This window comes from Vombatus ursinus, unplaced genomic scaffold, assembly GCF_900497805.2.
Source record: "Vombatus ursinus unplaced genomic scaffold, bare-nosed wombat genome assembly UNPS02014786.1, whole genome shotgun sequence".
Taxonomy (NCBI): domain Eukaryota; kingdom Metazoa; phylum Chordata; class Mammalia; order Diprotodontia; family Vombatidae; genus Vombatus; species Vombatus ursinus.
Window position 1 is genome coordinate 31395811 of NW_020954564.1, and position 23020 is coordinate 31418830.

The 23020-nt window shown below is 39.5% G+C and overlaps 1 protein-coding gene and 1 pseudogene across 1 annotated transcript in view; one reads left to right on the forward strand and one right to left on the reverse strand.

Moving 5' to 3' along the window:
• The window catches only part of LOC114047225, a 12933-nt pseudogene extending 7020 nt beyond the window's left edge, over positions 1–5913 (forward strand).
• Positions 5914–10718: 4805 nt separating this feature from the next.
• Positions 10719–23020, reverse strand: part of BPIFB2 (BPI fold containing family B member 2) — a 38596-nt gene continuing 26294 nt past the window's right edge. Inside the window, exons 12-16 of the mRNA XM_027868200.1 lie at positions 20692–20759; positions 18845–18890; positions 17589–17652; positions 15809–15885; positions 10719–10954 (exon numbers count right to left, since the gene is read on the reverse strand). Of these exons, the coding sequence (XP_027724001.1) occupies positions 10913–10954; positions 15809–15885; positions 17589–17652; positions 18845–18890; positions 20692–20759 (297 nt within the window). The 3' untranslated portion in view covers positions 10719–10912. The remainder of the gene's footprint in view (positions 10955–15808; positions 15886–17588; positions 17653–18844; positions 18891–20691; positions 20760–23020) is intronic.

A 23020-nucleotide genomic window follows, 5' to 3' on the forward strand; every position in this document is an offset into this window, starting at 1 on the left:
CTATTCAATGAGTCTTTCCTCATAATAAAAAATAGTCAAGCATTTATTCAGTGCTTGCTATGTTCCAGGCACTGTGCTAAGTGCTGGGGATACAAAGAGAGGCCAAAAAAGGATCCTTATCTCAAGGAACTCACATCTTAATGGGGGAAATGCAAAGTGTTGTAGATATAAGATGTATGCAGTGTATATGGAAGGTAATCTCAGAGGGAAGTGACTAGCAAAGGAAGGGAGGAGAGTTAAGGAAGAGAAATAGGAAAGGTCTCTGCAGAAAGTGAGATTTGAGCCAAGTTTTGAAAGAAGTCAGGAGTAAGAAATGAGGAGGAAAAGCATTCCAGACAAGGAGGACAGCTAGAAAAAAAAAAAAAAAAAGATGGAGTTAGGAAAAGCGTCATGAAGCATCACACTCAAAGAACAGCAAGGAGGCCTCTGTCGCTTCATTGTAGAGAATGCAGAGGAGAGTAAAGCATAGTAAGATTGGAAAGGTAGAAAGGGGTGAAATTGTAAAGGGCTTTAAAAGCCAAACAAAGGATTTTATATTTGATCCTGGGGTAAATAGGGAGCCACTGGGGCTTATTGAGTAGGAGAGTAACATGATCACTTTAGGAAAAATCACTCTGGCAGCTGGAGGGAAGATGCATTAGAGTGGGGAGAAACTCAAGGCAGGGAGACTACCCAAAAGGCTACTACAATAATCCAGACGAGAGATGATAAGGGCCTATACCATGGTGATGGCTGTGTGAATGGAGAGAAGGGCATGTATGTGAAAGATGGCGTCAAGGTAGAAACAAGACTTGGCTACAGACTGGACACATAGCGTGAGTGTGAGAGAATAGTAGAGGGTAACAATGATGTTATGAGCCTTAGAATAGTAATGCCCTCAACAGAATTGGGGCTAGGGAGTTTGGGTTGGGGGGGGGATGATAATGAATGACGTTTTAGATATGTTGAGTTTGAGGTGTCAAACAAAAGGCAGTTGGTGATGCAAGATGGGTAGCTTGGGAAAGAGACTACGGCTATATAGATCTGGCAATTATCCATATAGAGATAATTGGACCCAAGGGAGCCGGTGAAGTTGTAACCACAGCTCCCATTTGTTGTTCACGAATGTAAGAGGAAACACCTCCCAGCAGTGAGGTGTACACTAAAGAAAAAGGTTCTGACTTTATAAGAATGTGCCCAAAAAGCATTTCATATGGGGATATATAACATACACCTGCCCCTTGGTCTACTTCTAAAATAGAAGAGAGTCAAAGGGAGGACACCAGGTCATTTCAAATGGGTTTCAAACACAGCTTATCAATGAGGAACTTTAACTCCTTATTCATGCACTCAACCTGACCAGAATTCTGGGGATGATACAGAGCATGGAATTTGGGGAGACTCCAAGGTTAGAATACACTTGGGAGAAGACAGAGTCAATAAAGTGTGATACTCTGTCAGAGTTGATGAGGAAGGGGGACCACATCTGGGCACAATTTCTCTAATCAGCATCTCAGCTACAAAGGCAGCAGTGGCTTTTGAAGTAGGGAAGGCTTCAATCCAGCAAGTCAATTGATCAACTATGTCCAGACAATGATTAAGAGGTCCTGCCTTGCGCATATTTATAAAGTCTGTCTGCAAGTGTTCAGAAGGAGTGTAAGGAAGGAGGCAGCCACCAAGGCATGTTGACCAAAGGCTAAACGGTGACAATTTGAAGTTATACAAGCAGCAACCAGAGTGATACCAGGAGCAACCCATCCATGTCTAATTGAATTATTCCCCGTGTTCCATAATGACTACCAAAATGAATTGAAAGACATGCCTGATAATAAAAAAAAAAACCTCTGGGGAGGAGCAGTTTACCTTCAGGAGTGACCCAGACCCCAGAGACCTGCTTTGCATTTCCATCTTTTGACCTCAACAACATTGTGGGGAAGAGGATGCCAGTGAGAATAAGAAGGGTTGTCATAAGGCTTGTGACAAAGAATCACAAAGGTGGAGAACAAGAGTAGGTCCTTCCAAAGCTACAGATTTGGCAGCTGCATCTGCATGGGCATTTCCAAGGGAAACAGGATCAGTTCCATTAGTATGAGCAGAGCGGTGCACAACAGCCAATGCTCTGGGCAATTTTATGGCAGAAAGAAGATCTTTAATTAAGTCAGAATTAGCAATAACTTTACCAGCAGAGGTCAAGGATCCTTGCTGTAATCGCAATAACCCAATTGTGTGGCATACTCCAAAAACATAACAAGAATCAGTGTATGTGGTGACATCTTTACCAGTGACAAGGTAGCAGACCTGAGCAAGAGCAATCAGTTCAGCCTCATGGGCACTGAGGTAAGGAGGGGCTAAGGCTGCCCAAACTACACTGTAATCAGAGACTTCAGAGGCTCCTGTAAAACACCCTCCATCCCTCAAAAACAGGAGCCATCAGTATAGAAGATCAAGTCTGGATTGTCTAGAGGGACATCAATAAGGTTACTATGAGGATTCTCATCTAAGTCAACAACAGAGGCACAGTCATGCAAAGGCTCAGCTGAGATGGGAGATCATGGAGCAATGTTGCATGATTAAGGACAGAGCACCTCCTGATGGTGACATTTTCCCTTCTAAGTAGGGTCACTTCATATCTAGCACATCTGTGACCAGAAAAGGCTTGAGAGCAGTGACGTAACAGTAAAGCCTCAATTTCATGAGGGCATTGAATGATTAATGGATTCCTATTAAACATATTTTCACATTAGTGATGTTGTAAGGAAGAATTAGAACCAATAAGAGGAACCACCAGAAAGAGGAAACAAAACACAACAGAAGAAAAAAATAGCAAATAATATGCTTCAATCTGCATTCAAACTCCATAATTCTTTCTTCATATGTGAATAGCATTTTCCATCATGGGGCCTTTGGAGATGTCTTAGATCCCTATATTGCTGAGAAGGGTTAAATCTATCAATATTAGTCATCGTGCAATGTGGCTGTTACTGTGTACAACCTTCTTCTGGTTCTGCTCACTTTACTCAGCATCAGATCATACAAGTCTTTCCAGGTTTTTCTGAAGTCTGCCTATTCATCATTTCTTATAGTACAATAGTATTCCATTACATGCATGTACCACACCTTGTTCCACCATTCCCCAGTTGATGGGCATCCTCTCAATTTCCAGTTCTTTGTCACCACAAAAATAACTGCTATAAATATTTTTATACATGTGGGTCCTTTTCCCATTTGTATGATCTCTCTGAGATATAGCCCTAGAAGTGCTATTTACTGGGTCAAAGGGTATGCACATTTTATAGCTCTTTGGGCATAGTTCCAAATTGCTCTCCAAAATTGTTGGATCATTTCACAACTCCACCAACAATGCATTAGTGTTTCAATTTTCCCACATCTTCTCCAACATTTATTATTTTCCTGTTTTGTCATGTTGGCCAATCTGATAGGTGTGATGTGGTACCTCAGAGTTGTTTTGATTTGCATTTCTCTAATTAATAGTGATTTAGAGCATTTTTTCATATGACTAGATGGCTTTAATTTCTTCATCTAAGAACTGCTTGTTCATATCTTTTGACCATTTATCAATTGGGGAATGACTTGTATTCTTATAAATTTGACTCAATTCCCTATGTATTTTAGAAATGAGGCCCTTATCGGAGAGACTGGTTGTAAAAATTCTTTCCTAATTTTCTACTTTCCTTCTAATCTTGGTTGCATTGTCTTTGTTTGTACAAAAAGTTTTCAATTTAATGTAATCAAAGTTATCTGTTTTGCTTTTTGTAATGTTCTCTATCTCCTGTTTGGTCATGAATTCTTCCATTCTCCATAAATCTGATAGGTAAACTATTCTTTGCTCTCCTAGTTTGCTTACAGTATCAGCCTTTATATCTAAATCATGAGCCCATTTTGACTTTATTTTGTTATATGGTGTGAGATTTTAGTCTATGCCTAGTTTCTGCCATATGCTTTTCCAGTTTTCACAGCAGTTTTTGTCAAAGAGTGAGTTCTTATCCCAGAAGCTGGGGTCTTTAGGTTTATCAAATAATAGATTACTATAGTCATTGACTACTGTGTCTTGCATACTTAACTTATTCCACTGATCCACCACTCTATTTGTTAGCCAGTACCAAGCAGTTTTGATGATTGCTGCTTTATAATACAATTTAAGATCTGGAATGGCTAGGCCACCTTCCCCTGCAATTCTTTTCATTAGTTCCCTTCATATTCTGGACTTTTTGTTATTCCAAATGAATCTTGTTACTGTTTTTTCTAACTCCATAAAACAATTTTTGGTAGTTTGATTGGCATGGCACTGAATAAGTAAATTAGCTTAGGTAGAATTGTCATTTTTATTATATTAGCTTGGCCTACCCATGAGCAACTGATGTTTTTCCAATTATTTAGATCTAACTTTATTTGTGTGAAAAGTGTTTTGTAATTGTGTTCATATAATTCCTGGGTTTGTTTTGGTAGGTAGACTCCTAAATATTTTATGATGTCTACAGTAACTTTAAATGGAATTTCTCTTTCTATCTCTTGCTGTTTGGCTTTGTTGGTAATATATAAAAATGCCGATGATTTATATGGGTTTATTTTATCACCTGCAACTTTGCTAAAGTTGTTTATTATTTCAAGTAGTTTTTAACTTGATTCTCTAGGTGCATCATCATATCATCTGCAAAGTGATAGCTTTGTTTCTTCTTTGCCTATTCTAATACCTTCAATTTCTTTTTCTTCTCTTATTGCTGAAGCTAACATTTCCAGTACTATATTGAACAACAGTGGTGATAATGGACAGCCTTGTTTCACCCCCGATATTATTGGAAATGTTTCTAACTTTAGACAGGTTTATTATCAGGGCCTGTTAAGAGGTTTCTTAACAGGTAGTATAGGAGTATTGCAGGGACACCTGCATGGAACCATAATCCCTTGCTTTATTAAAGAATCAATGTTGGGTGCAATTCCTTCAATAGCTTCCCTAGTCAGGGATTACTGAGGCACCAATGGTAGTGGCCCCCCTTTCATAGCAATGGTGACTGGGACTGCTGACTTTAGAAGTCCCACATCACTCCTTTCCTTCTTTCAAGATGGCAGACAAAAACCCCCAAAGGAACCAAAGACAAAGAAGGTCAGAAAGGAAAAAAGGAGAAGAACAAAAAGGAAAATGTGGCTGAAAAGGTAGTGAAAAAGCTTCAAAAGCATTGCTGTTGGGACCCAGTCCTGGCCTGAGGGATCGGTAGATACTTGAGGTCTGCAACGTATTCCCAGCAAGCCATGTACAAGCAGAAATAAAACCCAGATTGAAAGGAAAAAGAAAGTGGTGCCTGCTACTATCTCAAAGCAAGTTGGTGGTGATAAGAATGGAAGAACCTGTGTAGTAAAGACTTGCAAAATACCTAGGTATTACCCTACTGAGGATGTGCCCAGGAAGCTGCTAAGTTATGGCAAAAAGTCCTTCAGCCAGCATGGGAGGAGACTTAAAGTGAGCATCACCCTGGGGAACAGTTCTGATCATGCTCACTGGCCATTACAGGGCAAGCAAGTGGTTTTCCTGAAGGAGCTGGCTAGTGACTTGCTACTGGTAACTGGACCTCTGACCATCAACCATGGTCCTCTAAGAAGGACCCATCAGAAATTTGTCTTTGCCACCTCCACCAGGGTTAATGTTATCCCAGGTAAAAATTCAGATGTAAAAATTCCAATCATCTTACTGATGCTTACTTCAAGAAGAAGAGGCTCCATAAACCTAGACACCAAGAAGGAGAGATTGTTGACACAGAAAAACAAAAACATGAGATTATGGAGCAGCACAAGGCTGATCAGAAAACAGTGAACTCTCAGATCCTGCCCCAAATCAAGAAAATTCCTCAGCTCCGTGGCTACCTGCATTCTGGATTCTCTCTCTCCAATGGAGTTTATCCTCACAAACTGGTATTCTAAATGCTTTGCAAAGAGCTCTTATTAAAATATATGGAATAACAAAAAAAAGGCCCACATCAGTGAAAGAAATGGCCCACGAAGAACTCAGGATATCATGGGGAATACTAGGGCCACTGTTAAAACTATCTTGAGTTGGTGCCACAGGAAAAAGTGAAAGAAGCTCATCATTAGAAATATCGTTGGAAAAAAATCAGTCAATAATGGAAATAAGGAGGTCAGATTGTCTGGCAGTTGGAGAGTTAAAGTATTATCTGGAAGGCATAAAATAGTGGTATCGAATTTACACAGGAGATCTCTTCCCAACAAATTAGTAGGTACATTAGATACCCATAAGAAGGAATGCAAAATAGACAGGGAGCCCACCACCACCTTTTGGGGTGTTACCTCCCATGGGGTTCCCTTTATTCCCACTATTTTTATAGATTGAATAATGGTAAAAATCAGAGGTTGGCTTTTTAATTAGAACTGAATGAGAAGCTCCAGTATCAATAAGGCAAACATATGAGACACCCACAATTTTTTTAGACAATTCTCTGTTCTCCAGTTAGAGGAGAGGCAGAGGCAGGGCTAACAGGGGCAAGGATATTGGAAATAACACTGTTCCTTACCTCTCCCCTGCACCTTCACCCACAGCGGTTTTCCTGTTGTTCAAACTCTTTGTCATTTTGTTCCTGAACCTTCCATGCCCACTGTTCCCTTCTATTTGATTCAAGGGCTGCCCAAATCAATGTTCCTTTTGTGGGGCATAACTTTGCCTCTGAAGCATAGATCTCATCTTTGGGTTTTAGTAAACTGAGGGTTCCTTTGGTGTCACCTTTTCATCATGCAGTCTCTAGCAAAGTGCCTTCTTTTTCCACAATAAAAACAATCCTTATGACCTTTATTGGGATGCTGAATTAATCAAGGCTGAAAAAATGGGGTGTTGGATGGCTAGAAGTATGGACAGCTGCAAGGAGAGACTTAGGTTGAGCCTTTTTTTTGGACTTCTCGCCTGTGTCAGTACTAGCCTTAACAGGCTCTTTTCCCTCACAAACATATTGGGCAATCTCCTTGAGCTCCCCTATGGCTTTTTCATGCCATCCTGGAGAGTACTTGAGAAAGTAGTCTTTGATCTTAGGCAACAATTGATTGACAAAAGCTGCATTAATAATCCTTGCAACCCATTGGATTAGGGGATCTAATCTAGCATGACGCTTTCCACTCTTACATAATTTATCATAAATTTTCATGGGGTTTTCACCCATTTCCTGAATGATCTCCTGAAATTCACTAAAATTATCTGGTCTCTCTGCAAAAAGTTCCATACCCCTAAGTAAGGCATCCCTAACCTGTTGCAACTGGACAAACTCTGCAGGTTGGTTAGGATCTTGTACCGGCCAGGTTCCCTGATCTCCTGGACCCGAAATCAGTCTATTTATAATTTCAATAACACCTGCTCTTTCTCCTGGAGATAATAAGGTCTCCATGAGATCAGTAACATCATGCCATGTTGGGTTATAGCAATGAAAAATAGCTTTAATTTGATCAGTAACTACAACAGGATCTTTATCAAATCTAGATGTATCTTTCCTCCAATTAAAGAGGTCAGATGGCCTAAAAGGATGATATTCTTCAATATATAGAAGACGTCCTCTTGCTGCTTGGTGCATTTTATCTACAAGAGGAAAAAAAGCCACAGACTGCTCTGTTCCTTGAATTTTTTTATTAAGGAAGGGAGCATTTCAGAAGAAGAAGCATAAACAGAAAGGGCAGAGGAAGGAGGAATGCAAAAGTCTGGCAAAGCTTGATAAAGAGATGAGGGCTGACTGCCTTTCGACAGCAACTCCCAGCAATATGAAAAATTCATCTATTCTAAAACTAACTTTGGGAGATTGTTTAATAAAAATCTGTAAATATTTACAAGTAGAGTAGTCAGAAGTTCCGTACTTTGGCCAGAACCATTCCCTTAAGTCCTTTGTAGTCTCATACCAGATCTTACAGCTTAATAGCGCTTTCTCTGGTCTTCCCCTGATGGAGAGGGAGTCCACCCTTATCCCAGGCTGTTAAAAACTTGCTTAATGGAGATCCTTGTCTTATGCTTAACCCCATCTCTCCCGTGGGCATCACCCAACAGGAGTGGCACTCCTCATTGGAACTTCTCCTGAGAGAATCAGACTAAATTCCTGAGGTACCAGCCTTTGAGCTATTCTTCCTGAGAACTCCCCCACTAAAGATGCTGGAGAAAGCCCCTCTGATTATTTATGGGTTGTAGGGGGCAGTCCTCTAACCATGTAAGTTCTGCCTTTATGGGAGTTTTTTCCTACAGCTAACACTCAAAATATTTTAGGGATTTGTTCTGGCAAATTTCTTGAATGCTCCCATTTCTTAATTTCAGGGCTCAATTTCTAACATTTTTAAGAGCTGTCAACTAGAATATATTAAAGATCAGGTGGTTGACCTCTGGAAACTCTTGTGTGTAGCTAAACTGGGCAAACAGGGTTAAATGACTTGCCCAGGATCACACATCTAGCAAGTATCTGAGGCCAGATTTGAACTCAGGAAGATGAGTCTTCCTGATTCCAGGCCCTGCATTCTATCCACTGCACCACTTAGCTGCTTACAGTAATGAGTTGCACAGTTTCTACAATTTCCTTGAATCATCTACATTGATCACTAAACTCAGACTTCCTAAATATAGCCCTTTTTTAATTTCTGATGGTAATGATCTGGTCCTGAATTGCCTCCACATAAAGCCCTCTGTTTCCACAAATATATCCACATCCTTTTGTTTGACATTTCCTTGATGAGTTTATGTAGCTATCACCCATGAAAAGCTTTTGGATTCCATTTTTAGATCATAACTATTTCATAGCTTCCATCCAATAAGCAACTTTTAGTTACATTTGGCAAATCTAGTCATATATATTTATCATCCTTTACTATTTCTCAGTGAAACAGTATCTGTTTGTTCCAAAAGGAATTCTGCAAATATTTTTACTTTTCATATTCTCTAAGACTGTTTATCAATGCTCTTTCTAAATTTTCACAAGGAAGCATTGGTCTTCCTATGACGATCACCTCAAGAGAGTGAAGAGCTCTCTCCATTAATTTTGTAGGAATTTTTGTTAAAATACTTTCCAAACATGTTAGGGTTTATTGTACACTTTCAAACGTATATACTGAGGATGACATTGCATAGATATTAATTGCTTTTAACATGTACTTCCCACTCAGCTTTGATTTCAGGATGCCAATAAGTCGCTTAACATATTCAGCCACAGATTTCTTCTTGGTAGTTTTTTGCTCGATGAATCTTTTCAGAAAGAGATCAAGGTATTTGCAAGTATTGCCTTCATCCATGTATTCAATGTGTCCTCCAGATTTAAAGTCAAAACCTTCAGTCTCTTTCTTGCCTTTGTGTATATTAAGAATTTTTCATGTATTGAGTCCAAACACTTTATTACTGTTACTACAATAATTTTATTATTAATGAATAGATTAATGAGTTGTTTAATGCATGAATGAGTAATATCATATGAAATAAATTCAACAGCCCATACCCTGGTATCCAGAGAACTTCCCTTGCTTACTGCTACCTCTCTCTCTCTCAGTCTTCACCCTTAATATCACAGAATCTTAGAGATGGAAAGAATCCCATAGATTAACCTATACTTGAGCAGAAATCTCCTCTGCAACTCCCCTGGTAAGCAGTCATCCTACCTCTACATGAAGACTTCCCAAGACTACCCATCCACTTTTTGGTTTTGGTTTTGGGTTTTTTTGCTTTTTTTTTGGTGAGGTAATTGGGGTTAAGTGACTTGCCCTGGGTCACACAGCTAGTAAGTGTCAAGTGTCTGAGGTCAGATTTGAACTCAGGTCCTCCTGACTCCAAGGCCAGAGCTCTATCCATTGCCACCTTTTGGATAGACCTAATCATGAAAAAGTTTCTCTTTACATTGAGTCAAAAATTTCCCTTTCTGCCAGTTCTATCCATTGCTCCTAGATCTGCCTCCTGGGGACAAGCAGAACAAGACTTTTATATGACAGCTCTTCAAATCCTTGACAGATCTTATAAACCCCCTGAAACTTCCTTTTTACAGGCTAAATGATCCCAGTTCCTTCAACTTGACATTCAAGGTCATCTCTCACCCTGGTTGCCCTCCTCTGGAAGCTCTCTAGTTTATCAATGTCCTTCCTAAAATGTGTCATCCAGAATGGATCATAAGACTTGAGGTCAGACCTTGTCTGACCAGTACAGAGAGCAGCCAAATATACTTCTAGCATTGTAGACACTCTCAATGCTAGAGAACATTAGTATTTTTGACTTCTGTTTCTCCCTGTTGACAATCCTTCTAACACTTGAAGACATGAATCATGCCACTCACTTTTCCCCTAGATTCCCCCTTCTCCAGATTAAGTTCTTTCTTTAAGCCCCTGACACAATTTCCTCCCAGACAGAAGAATCTTGACAATCATCACCTATTTCCCCATTTTTGCCAAAGGGCTAGCCCTGCTGGACAGCTCTTAAGGAATGGGTCTTTGGTTTTCTGTTTCTTTCATATTATCATTGTGTCTAGGATGGTTCTACATATACCAAGATTGCTTAAAAGACATTGCTGCTACTTTATGGTTCAACCAAAGAATCAAAGATGCATTGGGCAATGTGATCCCAGAAAGAGAAATGTCCACAGCAATTGATCCCAAAATATAAAGACCTCAACAGATAGGGAAGAAGTAGGAGTATCCTCAAAGTCCATCTAGCTGTATGTTCCTCCTCCAGAGGAGATCAGAAAAAAAGAGGAAAGGAAGGAAAAATTCCAGGCAGGTACAGCAGTATTAACCTTATAATCACATAGCTAACAAAAATAGGATTCAGAGCATTAAAGAAATTTTGGATTTGATATTCAAATTTGATATTCAAATTGATATCCAAAGTTTAAAATGGCCAACAAGAGAGGTCCAGTTAAGCACAGCTTGCCCTGACCAGCAGCCTCTCATAGCTCCATATTCTTCTCCTTGCTCAATTCTGGATATGAAGTCCACAGGACACCACAATAGAACCCTGGCAGGCAGAGAAAACAAGTTTACATTATGGGAAACTAGAAGAAAGTTTGGAGTTACCCTAATAGTGTGCTCCAAAGGCTCACAGAAATAAAGAAATTCAACATCTAGTCCTAGACCCCCCACTAACTTGATATATGAAGTTAGACAAATCTCATAACTTCTCTTGGCCTAAAACCATTGAACCACAGATTAGAGACTGAATATGGCTTTAAGAGTTCATCTCATGCAACTGTATCACTTTTCAGAGAAGAAGACTGAAGCCCAGAGAGTGAAGGTTTTGGTTTGGTTTTGAGACTGCATTTCCCTGTTTCAACCAGTGGTCACTAATGATGAGTCCATCCTTCTACTAATCAACACATAAGCTTTGACCTGCTCCATTTCCAATATGGGCTTGATTCCCCCTCATTAGGCAGCCTAGTGGCCCTCCTACTCCCCAACCCTGAGGACTCGTCATATTGGTCCCATATATAGTGTGGATGCCTTTAGCCTGATTGTCTTTAGCCCTGCTGCAGCTCAGTACTCCCAAACTTAAGAGATCCACTAGCCTCAGTTTCCCTAACAGCAGAGACTACAGGTATGCACTGCCATGCCCCACCCAAAAGGGATTTTTTTTTACCCCAAAGCACTGAACTTAAAATGTGGGAAATAGTATTGGATTTGGCATCAGAAGACCTTGGTTGAAATCCCAGCTCTGTTATTTATTACCTGGCTGACCTAGGACAAGTCAGCTAACTCCTCCTGGCCTCTGTTGTCTCAACTGAAAAATGATGGGGGGAGAAGATTCTGGAAAGATGGCAGAGTAGGTCAGAAAAGTCCAACCTCTCAAGATTTTCCCCCACAAAAGAAATAAAATAGCACTTCATGGCGAACAAAGTGTGGGTAAAAATAAATAAGAATAGGGGCATAACAAGGGTCCGCTTGGACAATTCGAGAAGATCTGAAGAAAAATCCCAGGAGAGGTTTGGTAAGAGTAAACATCTCCAGGTAAGGGTCCACTTTAACAAGTGTGCTTAAACAACAAGCCGCAAACCCTGGGGTTAGCTGGGTTGGGAGGTTGCCTAGACCCCAGCCACAGGAACCTTTACCCAGGGAACTGTGAGCGGAGTTGGCTGTCTGAAGCTGGGGAGGGATCAAAGGAATAAGAAGGATGACAAGGAATGCCAGACCAGCTGTGCTTCGGAGAGCAGCCAGGGGAGAAGGAACCAGCACATGCCAGGTGAGTGCAGAAGCAGTGGGGCAAAATGTCCCTGGATGTGGGCACTTACAGGAGGCTGGAGGTTTGGTTTTGGTTCCAGGCTAGAAGGCAGAACTAAAGATCTGGGGCAAGAGGCACCATCCCCCATATCCAAGGGCTAGAGGTGATTACAAAAATTAAGCTATTACTACCAAAAAACAAAAGCACAGGCAAAGGAGAAAGAATCCAACCATAGAAAGTTATTATGGAAATAGAAAAGACCAGGGTTCATCTTCAGAGAAGGATATCAAAGCAAAGAAACCCTCTTCTACCCCAAAAAGTAACATCAAACAGTCATCTGCCCAAAAAGAATTCATTGAAGAACTTTAAAAAGACTTAAAAAATCAAATGAGAGAGATTGAGGAAAAACTAAAATACATAAATAAATAAGAAGAATAATCCAAGAAAAAAACAAGAAGATTATGAAAAGAAAGTCAACCAATTAGAAAAGGATATCCAGAATCTTAAGGAAGAAAATGACACTTTGAAAATTAGAATTGGGCAAGTTGAAGCCAGTGAAGTTATAAGAGATCAAGAAATAATTAAACAAAATATGAAGAATGAAAAAAGTAGAAGAGAAAATGAAACAATAGAAAAACAACTGATCTGTAGAGTAGATCAAGAAGAGAAAATGTAAGAATAATCAGGATACCTGAAAGCTGTGATAAAAAAAAAGAATTTTATACAATAATACAAGAAATAATTAAAGAAAATTGTCCTGAATCATTAGAACAAGGGAGAAAAGTAGAAATAGAAAAATCCACCTATCACCACTTGAAAGAGATCCTATGAGGAAAACTCATAGGAATATTATAGTCAAATTCCAAAACCCCAGCTCAAGAATAAAATACTAAGAGCAACAAGAAACAAAACAATTTAAATATGACAGTGTCACAATTAGAATCACCCATGACCTAGCAGTGGAAACACTAAAGGACAGCAGGTCTTGGAACACTATATATCAAAGAGCCAAAGAACTGGGGTTCTGGCCCAAAATATAATCATGAATGAAAAAAAATGGACATCTGATCAACTGTCAGACTTTCAGGATTTTGTTTAAAAAAAAAGCCTGACCTTAATAGAAGATTTGACATACAAGAGCCAAGAGAAACACAAGGTACACACCAAAAACTGATTCCAAGGGATTCAATATGGATAGACTATCTACCTTTTATGTATGTAAAATGTAAAACATATGTCTAAGATTGTCATTAGTAATCAGGTAGTTCATAAGAAAGACTGGGGTAGACCTGAGTATGATATAACATTAAAAAGTAAAACCACTTAGGAACAGCTAAAAAGAGTAATTATTTTATATAAATGAGGTGCAAGAGGAAGAATCAACGCAAAACAATTAGATGGGGGAGGAGGGTTGGTAGTTCTGGTAACCTACTTTCATCAGGAATGGGTTTAAGAGGGAATAATATATACATATATATATATATATATATATATCTAGAAGAGTATAAAAGTCTACATTCAAAGAAATAAAATGATAAGGGGATAGGGATGGGGGAGAGGATAAGAAAGGGATCTCTAGAGGGGAGGGTGAGGGAATAGGTTATGGGGGTTATAGAAGGGTGTTTAGATTTATGGGAATGGGAGGTTAGGGGAGGGATCCTGGGTGGGGGGTAGACTAAGTAATAGGAGGGCAAGGTAGCAGGTAGAAGTAAAGAAGAGGAGACAGGAGGGAGAGGGGATAAGAGATACACACAAACAAAATAAAAATCAGGAGTAGAATTTGTTAGGGAAGGTATATGTGTGTGTGTGTGTGTCTACATATGTATGTATATATGTGTGTATATCTATATGTGTGTATATATTTAAAAAGAAATGTATATGTACTTAATTGTAGGGGGGGAGAGTAAGGGGGAAAAAGAACAAAGTAAAAAGTGCACAGCAGAGAACAAAAGAAAACTTACAAGGAAGCAAAGAAAAGATAGACAACTCTCAACACAATATGTAGTATTTCTCATACAGGCTTTCTTGAAATGAAAATTTATTGCTATACATATATATACATATATATATTGAATCATCTCATGTTCTGCTGTGCACATCACATGCTTTTTCTTTTCTTGCTTTGTATTTAAGTTTCAATATTTAAGTTTGTGATATGTTTCTTTTTCTTTTCTCTATTCTGTATTTGAGTTCTGGTGTTTGAGTCTAAAACAAAAAAAATGAACGGATTGGACCAGAAAATCTCTAAGGCCCCACTCAGGATAAATTCTATGCTCCTAGTAAAAGGCAGGCGAAGGACTGTAACTCAGGTCTTCTGATTTCAAATCCAGTGCTTATTATACATCAACATGTGGCCTCAGTTTTTAAATCTGTCATGTGAACATAACTGTTTTTCCCGCCTCAAAGAAGTAATGGATACATGAAAGTCTTGAAAAGCTCTATATGTAACCTGGCATGAGGGGTATGTTATAAATAGAGCAAAAGGTCACATGATGTCATGGAAAGAGCACAGAACTGGGGTTCAAGAGATGAGTTTGAATTCAAGCTCTGACCTTTACAAGCGGTCACTTCCCCTCTATAAGATGAGGAGGTCGGACTAGGAGGGGCAGTTCTCAAGCTTTTGAGAACCCATTTACCCTCTTAAAAATTATTGGAGACCCTCTCAAATGTTTTTTTTTTGTTTTAGTTTACGTAGGTTTTAGCTATTGATATTTACCATATTAGAATTTAAATGTCATAGTATTATTATAAAAATAGTTTTGATCTTTCTGGCCCTCAAATAGGGTCTCAGGGACCCACCTATGGATCCCCACCTTACTTTGAAAACTGCTGCACTGGATAATCTCAGAGGTCCCTTCTAGATCTGAATCCTATGTTAAATCTTATGTTAAACATATGAAAACTTATAAACCATTATCTCCATTTTACTGGTGAGGAAACATAACTAATTAGTAGCATAGCAAAGACTAAATCTCAGACATCCTAACTTCAGTCCCAACTCTTCTTCTAGTAAGCCAGGTTAGAATTGTTTTTAATCTCAAGGGGGAAGATCATTGGCTATAGAGTTAGAGTGCTTTGACTTAAATCTTAGCTCAGTTCACTCATTACTCGGACAAGTTATTTAACCTCTATGAACCTCAGTTTCTTCATCTATAAAGTGTGGGAATAGGTCCAGATGACCCTCTTCTAAACTCTAAATCTATGATCCTATGAACCTCTGGACCTACCAATGGTCCCCTGGTCATTAATTTGTTACCTTCCTTCCCAGAACCTGAGTCTGTTTCTTATTAAACCTGGCTCCCCTAAGCCGGGACCACTCTTTCTAAGCTGTCTGCACATATAAGCAGCAGAGATTGGACTCTATAGGATCCAATGTGGTAAGACAGAAAGAGTACTAAATCTGAGGTTGACTCTAACACTCAGATGTGTAACCTCATCATTTTATCCAGGCTCTAGCTTCCTCAACTGCAAAATGAAAGGGCTAGATGAGCTCTAGTTCTTTCTAGTTCTAAAGCCTGTCATCCCATAATATTTCCTGTCTCTTTGTGTCTCTATCCTACCCATGCCACCCCCATACCCCAAACCCAACCAAGCGTCATGAGGACACAGGGCCAAGACTTGATAGACGATGCCAAAACCTAATTTAATCATTCTTACCTCATACATAAAGACCTCAGGGGTGATGTAGCTCACTTTAGTAATGGTGGGAAGAGCAACACCCAAGCCAAAGAGTGCTATGAAAGGGGAAAAAAAATCCGCAATCAGTTGTGTCCCTCCCCTGGCCACTCAAACAAAATGACCTCCTCCCACACCAAAAACAATCATTTGAATTTCCTAATGAAATGCATGGACCCCATATGCTGCTCCAGACATGGCCATTCCCTTCCTTCCCAAAATTGCAATTCAAATGTCACCAGATGAGGAGGTAAGATTCCAGGAGTCATCTTGTAATTTCCATTTTAACTCAGGGTCCAACATTGCCAACTCAGCCATGTTCCCAAGCAAGAGAGTTCAATGGAAAGAGGGTAAGGCCTGTTTCATATACTGGCCCTGACACTAGTTACCTGAGTGACCTTAGGCAAGTCACTTATTCTCTCTCTTAGTTTCATCATCTGCAAAATAAAGGGACTGAACCGGTTGGCTTCTAAGGTCCCTTTGTAGCTCTAAATCTACTATCCATGAATGTAGAAACTAGAACATGTCTAGAGGAGAGCAACCAGAAAGGAGACTTGAAATTATGCCACAAAATGATTAGTTGCATGAACTGGGGATATTTGCTCTGGAAGAAGAAAAGACTTCAACTAGGAATGTGATCTTCAAACACCTGAAAAGGTGTCACAGAGAAAAGGAAGCAGGCTTGTTTTGCTTTTCCCTGAAGAGGAAGACCTAGAACCAGTAGAGAAAGTTACATGGAGACAGAGTTTAGTCCCATATAAAGAAGAACTTAACCCATTAACTGTCCAGCTGGAAGACTCAGTGGATAGAGTACTCTTGAATCAGGAAGACCTGAGTTCAAATCCAGCCTCAGACATCTGTGACCTATGTGACTCTAGGCAACTCACAACCTCTGGACCACCTCAGTTTCTTCAACTGCAAATGGAGGTAACAATAGCACCTATTTCATAGGGTTGTTGTGAGGATCAAATGAGATATTTGTAAAGCACACAGCACAGTACCTAGCACATAGTAGGTACTTAATAAATGTTTGTTCCCTTCCCCTTTCTAGAACAGAATGAGCTACCTTCAGAGGTAGCACATAGTAGGTACTTAATAAATGTTTGTTCCCTTCCCCTTCCCAAAACAGAATGAGCTATCTTCAGAGGTAGTGAGTTCCCCATCACTGTAGACACATAAGCATGAACTTGGTAACTTTCAAAGAATCATAGATTTATCCCACCTCTAGTCAAAGAGACCATAAAGGGGACACCGAATAGACTTAGATAATCTCTAACACTGTCAGCTTTAAGATTCTGGAATTTAGGGGGAGAGAGGAGGAATAAACCCATGGTTACCCTAATCACCCCCCTTGGGATATTAAAGCAATCAATCACCTCCCCCTCAGTCTCCATATATTGAATAAATAAGTGAATCCTTTTATTCCACCCCCAGCCAAACCTGTATATAGCATCAGAAGGTGATAGACCTTACATCTAGAAGAACTCTTAGTTAGATAACTGGTCCAGCCCCCTCACTTTACAGATGAAGAAATTGAGGCCCAGAGGTTAAGTGGCAGAGCCCAGATTTTAACCCAGTTCCTCTGACCTCAGATTCAGCCTCTTTTCTCTAAACCACATTTATCTTAGGAAGGTCTCTACAGTATTGTACCAGCTTCTCCATTTTGCTTCCTAAACTAACAGATATTCTCTGAGATGCACCACCCAAAGGCACCTTATCTCCCAGAGCTACACATGCTTTTTTCCTTGGCTGAGGTTCTTACCATTCAGGTGATCACTCAGGGACTTCTTGACCATGGATATTATTAAAGCCTTCACCTTTGACAACTGGCACCAGATTCCAGAAATGTGTGTTCCCAATGTCAGACAAATCAGGGTGCCGTACACCAGTGAGATGTGGGTAGGCAAAGGAGAGAAACAAACAGACAGGCTGAGAAGACTCTGTTCCCAAAACAAAGCCAAGTATGTCTCTCCCTTCCTCACATACCTTCCATGGCTCTCCTTGACCTGTATGATGCAATCTAAACTCTCTCGCCTGACACCCAGGGTTCACATTTCTTTACTATCTGTGTGACCTTGTGTAAGTCCCTTCCCCCTTTCGGGGAGGTCAACTTCTTCATCTATACCGTCCTAGAATCATCAATTTGGAGCTGGGAGAGACCTCAGGGGTAGTCTAGTACAGCTTTCTCATTTTGCAGGTGGAGAAACTGAGGCTCAACAAGATTAAATGACTTGTCCAAGGTCACACAGGTCATAAATGTCAGAGCTAAGATCCCAGCCAAAGTTCTCTAACTGAAGAGCCCATGGGTTAAAGTGCATCATTTCTAAAGGCCTTTCCAGTTCTAAGTCCTATGAGTCTGGGATCCACATTCAAGCCCCAGGTGACCACTCCAACCGCATCTCCCTCTAATCCCAAATATGGCTAGGTGGTGCAGTGTTTAGAGTGCTGGACTTCAATTCAGGAAAACCTGAGTTCAAATTCAGCCTCAGACACATACTAGCTGTGTGACCTTAAGCAAGTCACTTAACCTCTGTCTACCTAAGTTTCCACAACTATAAAATGAGGATAATAGTTATGCCTACCTCCAAAGGTTATTGTGATGATAAAATGAAATGTTTGTAAAGAGCTTTGCAAACCTTAAAGTGCTATATATAATGCTATATACTATGTGTATTATTATACTCATAGTAACAACACTGGATAATGATAACTAGCATTTATATGGTGCTTTATAAAGCTGTTTACAAATATGATCTCATTTTATCCTCACAACTTGCCCAGGGTCCCAAAGCTAGTTAGTGTCTGAGGCTAAATTTGAGCTCAGGTCTTCCTGACTCCAGGCCTGATGCTCTACCATATCACCTAGTTACCATTCCTTGAGTTTGTCTTCTGTCTTTCCTTCATGCCTTTGCTTACTCTGTTTTTTATTTTCTGCATGAAATCAACATCTATTAAAATTCTGTCCTTCAGAGTTCAGCACATGTTTACTGCTATGCTGACTTTTTTTTAAATACTTACATCAAAAGTACCCACATTGGAGGAAGTCACTTTGAGCTCGATATCCCTAGAAAATAATCACACACACAAAAAAAGATGAGGCAGGTAGCCCTCTTTATTAAGTTAACATCAGTCAGTGAACCAACTTTTATTAAGTACCCACTGTGTACCAGACACTGTTCTAAACACTGGTCTTAGCATCAGTGCTTCATCTCTTTCTTCATACTCTTCCCCACCTAACTATCCACAGACACAACTCCTTCCAATCCACAGATGATCTGATTTGATGAATAAGCTTTAAAAAAAAAAGCAATCATGTTATGAGGGAAAATACTTCTGGTTCAGGAATCTGGAGACCTGGATTCTGGTCCTAACTTTGCCACTAAATCCCTATGTGATCTTTAGAAAGTCTTTTCTTGTAGCGCCTCAGTTTCTTCCTTTGAAAAATGAGGAGGTCAAACTAGATATCTAAGGTCCTAAGTTGAGAGATGCCTAAATATAAGCTAGAAAAGGGTTTGCCCTCCCTCTGAAGGCTCACTAAGAGCTGTCAAAGAAGTGTGGAATGTGTTCAAGCAGGGATTCTTGACTTGAGGTCCATGTACCTTTTTAAAAAAGAAAAATTGGATAATTGAATTTCAATATAATTGCTTTCCTTTGCAGTCCTATTATTTTAGGAATTTTAAAACATTGTTCTGATAATGTTCCATAGGCTTCACCAGGCTGCCAAAGGTGTCTATCACACACATGCACACACACACACACACACACACACACACACACACACACACACATAAGAACTTCTGACTTAATTAAATTAAAACAAATGAAAGACTCAGCCACTGTTTACCTGTTTGGCTCTTCCTAAGCCTTTAGAAGCTCTAGATTCCCGAATCTTCTGCTTTGGAGAAGGTGGGAGGAGCTAAAAGCATGGCTCACCTGGTAGTATCATCTGATTCCTTTTTACCCAGTGTTAGCAACAAAATCACTGAGGGAAAAGGAGGAGAGATATACAGATACTGATCTGATGACATTTGCACCAGAAATAAGCCAAGAAGATACTTCTACCTCTCTTTTAGGGCTACAAAAGCCTATGCATGATTTTTATTCAATTGTCTTCTCTGATAATGATAATGATTCTCCCTCACATTCCCTTTGGTACTTCACAGGTTGCAAAAGGCTTTCACTCTCAAGTGTTCATTCAGTTCTCACTATAGCCTTGGAGGGGGGCAGAGCAGAGATCATCAAGACCATTTTATAGATGGAGGGTGAAGTTCACAGGAGCATAACAAAACAGGGCTAAGAAGGCAGTCATTTAAGAAGGCTTGATATGAGCAGTCAAGGTGTGAATAGTACCTAACTCTTCTATTTGCTTTGAGCCAACACAATTTCATTAAATATGGACCACATCCTTTGACTCTTCACTATGCCATATTATATAATTTCAGAGCTGGGCGGAACCTTGAAGATGACCTAATGTAACTCTCTCATTTTGCAAACAAGGAAAATAAAACCCAAAATTTGACTTTCCCAAGAACACACAAGCCAACAATATGCTGAGATTTGAACCCAAGACTCTGGATTTTTAGTCTAGTGCCCCTTTCAATGATATGGATCATGAAATTTAGAAATGGAGGAGACTTTAGAGATTATAGAATCCAGTCCCCCTCTTTTTTACAAATGAGGAAACTGAGAGCCCAAGTGTTTAAATGATTTGACCAGAGTTACCCAGGTAGTGGGTAGAGGAGACAAGATTTGAAGACAGCTTCTTTTATTCCAAATCCTGTGTTCTTTCCAGGAGCTCATTAGGCTCTAGGCAATCCTGGCTACCTTTGCCTTACACCCATGAGGTTGCAGGAGCTGTTCCTTACTTCAGGAATGATACATTAGCCTGCAGCTTCTTTCCAGACATAATGATGTTGAGCTTCAGTTCCACAACCTTCAATGAAAAGGGAAAGGAGAGTCAAGGAAGGAGGACTTAACCACATAAGCATACCAGTCTTCAAAGACTTACTCAAGAGTATTGTGAGTGGCAGGATGAGGATGTGGGGAAAGTGATAGGAGAAAAGGGAAAAAACCATAACCAGCCATCATCTCTGTACCTATAGCTCTGGATTTACATGACTTTGTACCCTCATTTAACCAATCAACAAATATTTATTAAATGGTTACTATGTGCCAGGATCTCTGCTAGACACACAGAACAAAAAAAAAAAAGAAATAGTTCTTGCCCTCAAGAAGCTTGCATTCTATTAGGTGTGCAACATATATACATATAAGTATATTCAAAGCACTTGCCCTTTCTCTGACATGAGCCATTAGAGGAAAGCAATGAGTTTGGGGGATCACAAGCAATGCATTGGGGGAAAGGATTAATTATTGTAAGGAGAAAACAAAGATGAAAAAGGATAGGATGAGGAAGAGGGGAATCCTAACCATTGTTGGAAAGTTGGAGGGTAGAAGAATGTGATGTCAAAAAGGAAGAAAACAAAGACCACTGGACATTAAATATTAAGTATAATTTACCCATCTTTAAAATGAGGGAATTGGACTCACTGGTCTCTAAGGTCCTTTGGGGAGGCAGCATGGTACAGTGAAGATATAATTGGTCTTGGATTCAATCCTGCCTCTGCTACTTACTACCTGTATAACCTCAAGCAGGTCACTTCACCTTTCTGTGCCTCAGTTTCCTCATCTATACAATGGGGGGGTGTGGACTAGATGTCCTCCAAAGTTCCTTCCCAGCTTAGGTCTATGATCCTATAATTTTTCAAAGAACGATAAATTATCAGAGCTGGAGAGCACCTTAGACATCATCTAGTTCTATATGTGAGAGATCATCACGCTTTACCAAAGAGGAAACTGAGGTCTAGAGAGGATAATGATATTCCTGTGATCTGCAACTATGCCTTGACCCCAACATAGTAATGTCATTTTGGTCCTTTTCTAGCACAAATGACAACAACCAAACAAGAGAGTAGCAACCAAGGCATTGAAAATTTTCTTACAGAAGAAGAAAAATGCTTAAAAGGAAATTGAAATCTACAAACACTAACTGCTCTCAATGAGTTCCAGTCACTGTGTGGAAAACCTCTATCCCAATGTACTGAAGCAACTGAGGAGTATGATTGCTATGCCACCATGAGTGATTTCGGAAAGATAATGGAGAACTACTGAAGAATTGGAGATAAATAAATGTTGGACTCAGAGGAGAATTAGGAATAGAAGTTGCAAAGGGACAAATTTGGGTTTGGTGTTAGGGGAAAACTTCCTAACAATTAGAAGTATCCTCAAATGGAATGACTTGCCTTGGGAAGCAACAGTTTCCTCCTCATTTGGTGATCTATAAACAGGCTAGATGACTACTGTTCAGATGTTACAAAGGGAATTCTTTGCTACATGTGGATTCGGTTACATTAGATGGCCTCTGAGTTCCCTTCCAACTCCGAAACTCTAGGGCTGCACCAAAATCTGAAAGCGAGTCTGCAAACTAGAAACTAATGAGTTTAACTTAAATTCCTGGCAGAATTCTAGAACAGATTATTAAAGGAACAATTTGTAATGAAAATGATGATCAATAAGAGCCAGCATTATTTCATCATGAATAAGTCATTCACTGTCTGAATCAGTATAGAGAGAAATAAGTAGAACCAAAAGGAAATACATTCAATGATTACAAAGTAAGTTGTCTTTTTTTAATGACTAAACAACTAAAAGGGTACTGAGTAAATGAAAAATTAACAACAAACCAGAGAAACAGTAATGAAGCAAAGCTCTCTCCTTTTAGCAGAAGCAAGAGATCCAATACAAGAACAAGGGAAGAATTTAATTTTGAGAGTAGAATAAGGAAGAACTATTTCCAGAAGTGACTGTGATATAAGAAGAAAAGGCATCAATAAAACTTTTTTTTCCAAAACAGCATAACCATTATGGAAACTGGTCCTACCATTCTGGAAAAAAAATGAGAATAATGTGAGAAGAGTCATTCAACTATTCATACTCTTTGATCCAAAAATATCACTATTGGCAATTTAATGTTTTTTCTTTTTCTATATTTCACTACATTTATTTTTCTTCTAATGGGTATATTGAGGAGTGTGCTGATAAATGTTTAACAACCACCCTCTGGGGGGAAGGGAGGTGTACACACAACAAACTCTTAAGTTTAATATGCATTATTAATATTTCTCCATCTCTTTA